We start from the raw sequence: 7,828 nt of genomic DNA, 5'->3' as shown, positions 1-7,828 counted from the left end.
TTTAAAAATGTATAACGATTATTAACAAATCGTGTGGATAGATTAATACAGAAAAAACTTTATTAAGTTTGAAACTAAACCACTTTTTCTAACCATCTCAAACTGATTTTTGATGTATAATATTAATATGCACTTAAAATCATAAAAGACGAAAATGTCGAAAAAATCAAAAATAAAATACACGATTTTTAACTCTGTAAACATTGTACGAGACTACCTACCATAAAAAAAATGCGTCTAGCATTAAAGTTTTAATACTAATTATTATAATACATATACATAATATGTACGCATAATATACTCGTAATGATATACACTAAATAAAAAGTTATCGTTATGATTGACGATTTTCTGACTTCATAAGTTTCTGACGAGCTGTGAGAAAAAAATCAATACAATATTAAAAGTTTCTCTTAAATATTTTTATTATACGAGAAAGTATTTAAGCGTAAAAAATAAAACGTGTCTCGTCTTTAAGAGAGGGTACTTATAATAATGTGCGCAGAATTTATATTAATTATATTATATAAAAGATGAATTTTACCACCACATATTAAATTATTCAATATCAATGCAGCCACAGAAACCCTAATGATTAATTTTAAACTCAACGAAAAATAAAACCAATGATTATATAAAGTGACAAGTTATATTATTTTGAACAGGATAAAAAAAGTTTTTCAACTTTTAATGCTGTGCGTGTTGTTGTATGTAAAAGTTTGTTTCTCGCAGTTTATACATTACGAAAAGAAAAAAAAACGTTAAAAGTTTATTTTCTACAAGTATAATCTATTGCAGTAATTAAAATTAAAAAAAACGATTTGCATACTTAATTAAGTACTTAGTTGTAGCCTTAATCGATTCCTATTTGCTATCGTTGACTTCATAAACTTGAGTATTTAATCGGTTTTTTATTTTTATTGTTTTTTTATCCAGAAAAATATTTTTTTTTTGTTTATCGTATTTGTTATATTAATAGCTAATATTAATAGTGACCGATCGGTAACAATTATTCACGAGTATAATTTTAATACACAGACAATTCACTAAAACACTAAATGGTAAAAACATTTAAGGTATATAATATTATGTACATTAAAATACCTAAATATAAACATTTTGTGAATAATCCAATCATTTTAAACATATTAATGAAATAATTAATAACAGAAAATAATTGAATTGAATTATCTTTTTATAGGTTAAAATGTATCTGTGTCGATTACACAACAAATAATATCTGTGCATAATGTTTAATTCTATGATATTTTTCAAACTAAAGTAATATTTTTTTATTAAAATCTGTCGTTTTTAAATTCAGTGAAAACACTGAAAATTCTCTATAACGAATTTGAAGGTACCAAGAGATTCCTTTCGTTATAGAGACATTTTGTAATAGAGAGGGTATATAAGAATTATTATATAATAGGTTATAAATCAAACCAACCATTATAATGTAACATTTACGTTATATAGAGTTTTTCGTTGTAACGAGTTTCGTTATAAAGAGTTTTTACTGTATTAAATATATAATCTTTTAAAATTATTCAATTGCTGATTAATCATAATATAATTTATTTTTATCCAAAACTGGCCATGAGAAATATTTTCATTAGCCCCCCTAACAGTTATTAGATAAAATCTTGTAAAATATATACGTGTATTGTTCTCCAAATGTCTCACATCACCCTATAAGTACTTATCACTTTAAATTCAATATTTTTAAATTCAGCTTGATTAAATCAAATAAAAATTAGAAGTTGATGAATGACATATATTTTTTTTTAATCAAAAATAAAAAAAGGTTTGTATATTTAAATTTTTGAATTATTCGAAAATTTCAACTTTTTATTCTCAATTTTCCAAACAATTAAAAAAAAACTATTAATAAAATTGAGCAAAAATTGAGCAAAGTAGAGAATGTTGTATTATGAAAAAAAATAGAGAATCATTATAAATTTATAAATGGATATTATATTGCCAAAAACTACAACAGAACGCATGTCTCATCTTAATCTATTTCGTTTGTATGTACATCGTTTTTATAATAATAAATTGCGTAAAATAAATAAACATATTGACTAATCCTTCTTTGCAATACATATTATTTTGTGTCTGTATTTATCCCGGTTTAGGCCTTAATCGGGTATTGTTTTAACTGCGATCATTACACGCAAACACGCGTTAAAATACATTTCACTACGGTTCACGGCCGCACGTTTCTCATATGTAATTTATTTATGTTGATAATACTACATAATATTATGTTTGAAATGATAAAATATTTATTGATTTTTGGACGTTACGTTGTTGATGTTTTTAACAATAATATTGAATTAACGTGTTCGAATATTTACAACGTAATACAATATAGACCACAATGATTATTTCACGTGAATGGCAAAAAGTGCCTATCCATCCGAACTAAAAAAAAAATCTGTCTTGTGGAATAAACAATCGTTCACGTGCTGTAACCATGGCAACAAATTTTGTAACGGGCACTGCACAACAGGAAGTATTATTATATTTTTATACTGTACAACAAAATAATAATATAATTATAATATGATGCTAAACCTTAAAACGAGATTATAATAAGGCTCTCTGTTTGTTGTTATCGGTTTGTGTACCTACCAATTGGTTTATTAAAAAAAAAAAAACGCTGCTGCGGAGCCAATTTAACGAACGAAAATTATTTATTCCACAAAATTGTATTACAATACGTTGTGTTTTAACTATAGTACAACCTTTCCCGTGCCGTTGCCAACCGAATACATTTGAAATGAAAAATTATAATTACGTCTTATAATATTTTGTACGATAATGAGGATTGCTATAAGAACTGACTTTGTGCATGAAACACTATGATAACACAAAAGACAAATATACTCATACAAGTTGATATTAAAGTCATGTGCAGCTAACCACCAGAATTCAGAATTTTTAATTTAAGTTTTTTCAATAATAATTATTCTTGAATTATTTTGTGGATATATTTATGGGTGTCGCATCCACTTAATGTAATCGTATTTTTCATGAAATGGATATCCATTTCATGAACAACGATCATATCGTGTAAGTCAAATTTTAGTTCATGAAATGGACATATATTTTATCCATTTCATGAAATGGAAACTCTTATTTTACACTTTGTGTAATTTTTTTAATTAATTACATCAATAGGTAACTTTTTGTGAAATCGAAATAATAACATTGATACGAGTACATTTTATTACATTTATTCATGATTATTATAATTATGTAATATTGTATTATAATTATATTTTATAATAATAATAAATTATATAAATATAAATAGTTATAATAATTAATAATTAATTATTTATATAAATAATAAATTATTACTTATTTTTACAAATACTAGAGCTATGGCAACGACTGTTGCATTTTACCGAAGCTTTAAAACAAGCACAACGTTTTGATTCACATTGGCGTTTACAAATGCAACTTAAAAAACACTTTTTTTTATTTTACACAGGCTGTATATTATGTCAAATTTATATATTTTATTAAATAATATTTTACACAAGTCACAATAAGCTATATACGGGTAAAGATAACGATTCGATAAAATAAGGCAATTGCTAGACAACTAGATAAGTTATTGTGGTATATCGTTTATCAGTCACGAATTTCCAGATTAAGTTATTAGTAGGTAATTTTTGGCATTTTATATTCCTTTTTTTTGCATTTTAAGTGCATATTTTATTGCATTTTTTTGATATTTTAAATGCATTTTTAAGGTTTTTTAGTGCATTAAATGCACAGCCCTAGTTATTAATTATTTTTATATATACAATTAACAATAAAATATATTTTTAATTATTATTAAAATTATTTTTATAGTTTATTATAATATATCGTTACGAACTCGCGATGTTATTATAACGGGTATATGGATAGCTTATACGCCTTTGCAACGCCGTAGCTTGTGTGACATTGTGAATCGCTCATAAAAATACCGGTTTCCCGTATAAATTGTAGGCTTAATAATATTAATATACGCGTAATAATAACATCACGACAGCGTAGCGGCTATAGATATAGAAGCTTATGACAGAGACAACACTGCGGGTATAGCGTCCTCTTAATTCCAAATAACATAAAACAAAATAGTTTTTTGAAATACAAGCCCTGATGGCTGATTGTTATAATTTTATTTGAAGTGTAAATATTTTGTATATTTTAACAATTACTTACATTTTTATTTTGGCAGCTAATATTTCTTCAATTATTAATTGAACCTCATTTTGGGTGGGTGGTTTTTTCCCGGGTTTGCCTACATAGTAGGCATTTAATTTTTCATAGTATTCAGCAAATGAATCAAATTCCATTTTATAAATTGTATTCCTTGTAATAACGTTAATATACGGCTCGCATCAAGTCAGAGAACGTACTGGCATCATATAAAAATAAAAATAAAAACTTTCCAGAGTGCTATTACACTCATACAATTGATGCGATTATTTATCGATAACAGGTGTCGATAACATATTACTTATTAGTATAGTACAGTAAGTTCTACAATACCTATTTAGTATCTTAATGCTTACAATTTAAAGATACTAGATTCGTGTACTCGTATCAATGTTATTATTTCGATTTCACAAAAAGTTACCTATTGATGTAATTAATTAAAAAAATTACACAAAGTGTAAAATAAGAGTTTCCATTTCATGAAATGGATAAAATATATGTCCATTTCATGAACTAAAATTTGACTTACACGATATGATCGTTGTTCATGAAATGGATATCCATTTCATGAAAAATACGATTACACTAAGTGGATGCGACATGGGCATAAATTGTTAATTAACCAAATTCAAATAAAATTCTCTAGTCATGTCAACTGAGACAAACATTTTGATCAAATTCATAAAACTCACAGTTGAAGGATATCTAAAATGTTTTACTACTAAAATTTACTAAATTGTGTTAGACAGAATATGTATATTTATAGAAAAAATGAAAAGTCAATAAATTGGTGACGTAAGGATAGGTTGCAAGTACTAGTATTAAATATTAATATTATCAAGTAAAATCATTATTTAAAAATTACTAGTTAATCCAAACTGAACATTTTCTATGTATAAAAATGGTATTTAAACATTTGAAACAGATTAGATTAGACTTTTCCCAGTATTAGACAAAAACGTACTAAAGTATATGTTTCAAGTACCTATAGAAGAATTAAAATAGTTAATTCAAAACGTACAATAATAATTGTCATACAATGAATGGAGATAAAATATTTTAGTTTATTGTAAATTTTAAAAGGCCGAAAAAATGGTTATAATGTGTTTAAAATATAAATATCTATTTTATTTTAATCATTATAACTCATTGTACATTAGAATAATTTATATTGATTATAAAAACGGATTAACAGAAAATTTGAAAAATCAGTATTTTGGCAACCGTACATTTTGAAATTCAATGCCTCAAAAAAAAAAAAAAAAAAAAGGTTAATGTAATTTGTAGAGGTAATTAAAAATGGGGTAACTAACAAATCACACATTAATATTTTGGCACGGCTACAGGCCAACCTAACCGAGAACAGGGAAATAACAAATCGGCTATTATATCCGTGTCATAAACTTGTATAGGTGTTATGTAAACTTACAATTATTGATCGATGTATGGCTTTAAACATTAATAAATTACACTAAATATTCACGAAAACTTAAATAAAAAATTAAGGTCTGATACGAAAACATGTTATTGACCAACAAAAATGGCGATCTTGAAATATTATTTACGATTCTACATGTTAAGAACGTCATCGTGTTGGGCAAGTGCGTCGTGGCGCCGATTATTATTGTTGAAATCGATGGAAGGTTTGTCAGTTTAGTTGATAATATTTTATACACCCGAAATTCGATGTTTTCAAACCAAAACCAATGAAGCTATTTCATCGAATATAAAAACAAACTTAAAATCTGATTCGAGTATTCAACGATAGTCAGCGGAGCCGGTCAACGACGCATTTTCGGTTACGTCGATTACAGTGGTTTTATGTTATAAAATAAATTGAACGATTCTATACCGGAATGGCGTAGTACTTTACGACTCGCAGTGGTCAGACTCAGACGTAATGGTGTTTTTCCTTTTATTCTGCTTAAGACACCTTTTTTTTAAAGAATATCGAACATTTTATTTTCAGATTATAATCGCATTTGAAACAAAATAATTACGCCGTGTCACAATAATTTTCAAGAGTGAGTCCTACTACCCCCTGGGAATAAATTATAATATTATACATTTTTTTTTATTTTTTAATTGCATTTAAAATACATTTCTCGTTTTTCTCGCTATCTAAAAATTGATTTTTTTTTTATACATACAAACATAATAATACCTAATAAATAATATTATACAGAATTCAATTAACTTTACGATATTTTAATATCATTGGGTACAAAAAAAAAAAAAAAAATAAACGACGTGCTTTCATGTTCACCGAAGCTCCGTTAATTAAAATCATTGTGGACGTGTTGTAATTAACTAAAATATAATAATATCGTGTACCCATACTATATAAGGTAGGTATTTTATATTACTGTACTGAACGACATAATATAATACTGCCTCCGTATCATTATACCGATCATTAAATCACTATCATAATTATTACTATTATGGGCACTTAATAATATAATATGATAAAACTGTATAAGTATATATAATATTTTGATGAATTAAAATAATTTACAAGTTCATCGTAAGTATGATCATATTCTAATATATATATATATGTGTATTATTATCAGTGCGTGACGGCGTACGCTAAATGAAAAATCCGTTTGTAAGAGGCTTTAGCTCTTCGTACCTTGGTAACTGATTAGCGCTTTTCGAACTGGGCATGGAGACGGCGACAGCGACCGTACATTTATCCGCTGGGCCTTCGCTATACGGCGGTGGAGGACTATCACCGGCTTCTGGCACTGTCGAGTCTTTTAACGAACAACTATAAACGATATGGCAGGTGACATGCAACAAACGACAAAAAAAAAACAAACAAATAATAATTATGTGACCAATATACGATTTAACATAGTTTGTGTTAATAAACTACCTATTATTATATATTATAATATAAATCACGAATACGTTAAAGCATTACCGTGTTTTAAATCGTTTGATAGTAGTATAATAATTAATTATTAATTGCTTCGAAAAAACCACTATAAATGCGGAAAAAAGTCAGGAAAAAATTATTATTAATTTTTAGTGTATTGTAATATTGTTAGATACTAAAAAAGTAAATAAAAATACTAAATGTAATAACAATGGTTTAAAATATATTTTGATTTAAATATAGCACATACTATTTTATCCAATGGTAAATTATATTGAACAAATTTAAAAATATTTATTTAAACATTTATTATAATTATAAATATTTATTTATAGATTTTATTTTAAAGATTTATTTTCTTATACCTATTTGATTTACTATTTGTGTTAAAATGTTTAAAAATTCGTTTACTTATTATTACAAGCAACATTATTTATAAATAGTAATTCTCAGTGACTTTTTATCATTCATCTTCACTCTTCAGTATGCCGTATTCAAATGAAATTTAAATATCTATGTTTAATTAAAAACTATTATTATTATTATTATTATTAGTTATTTTATTTGTTTTAGCGTAACAATATAAAATATATAAAATGATCTATTTTTAGTATTTTTTTTTGTCAGTGACTTTTTTCTTGGGAACTACATAGTACTTCAAATACTGTTTAGTATAAATATAAAATAAACTAACTACATAGTTGTACCGAAATTATTTTAACAAGC

At 25.8% G+C, this 7,828-nt stretch overlaps 1 protein-coding gene across 2 annotated transcripts in view; it reads right to left on the bottom strand.

The window, feature by feature from the left end:
• Window positions 1-7,828, bottom strand: part of LOC132932156 (band 4.1-like protein 4) — a 145,950-nt gene that overhangs the window by 5,003 nt on the left and 133,119 nt on the right. The window contains exon 17 of one of the 2 annotated variants that reach the window (XM_060998393.1): window positions 6,854-6,991. The exons of the other annotated variant lie outside the window; for it this stretch is intronic. Coding sequence (XP_060854376.1) covers window positions 6,854-6,991 — 138 coding nt within the window. The remainder of the gene's footprint in view (window positions 1-6,853; window positions 6,992-7,828) is intronic. 2 annotated transcript variants of the gene reach the window in all.

This window comes from Rhopalosiphum padi, chromosome 1, assembly GCF_020882245.1.
Source record: "Rhopalosiphum padi isolate XX-2018 chromosome 1, ASM2088224v1, whole genome shotgun sequence".
NCBI lineage: Eukaryota > Metazoa > Arthropoda > Insecta > Hemiptera > Aphididae > Rhopalosiphum > Rhopalosiphum padi.
This window is presented reverse-complemented; position numbering and strand designations above follow the sequence as displayed.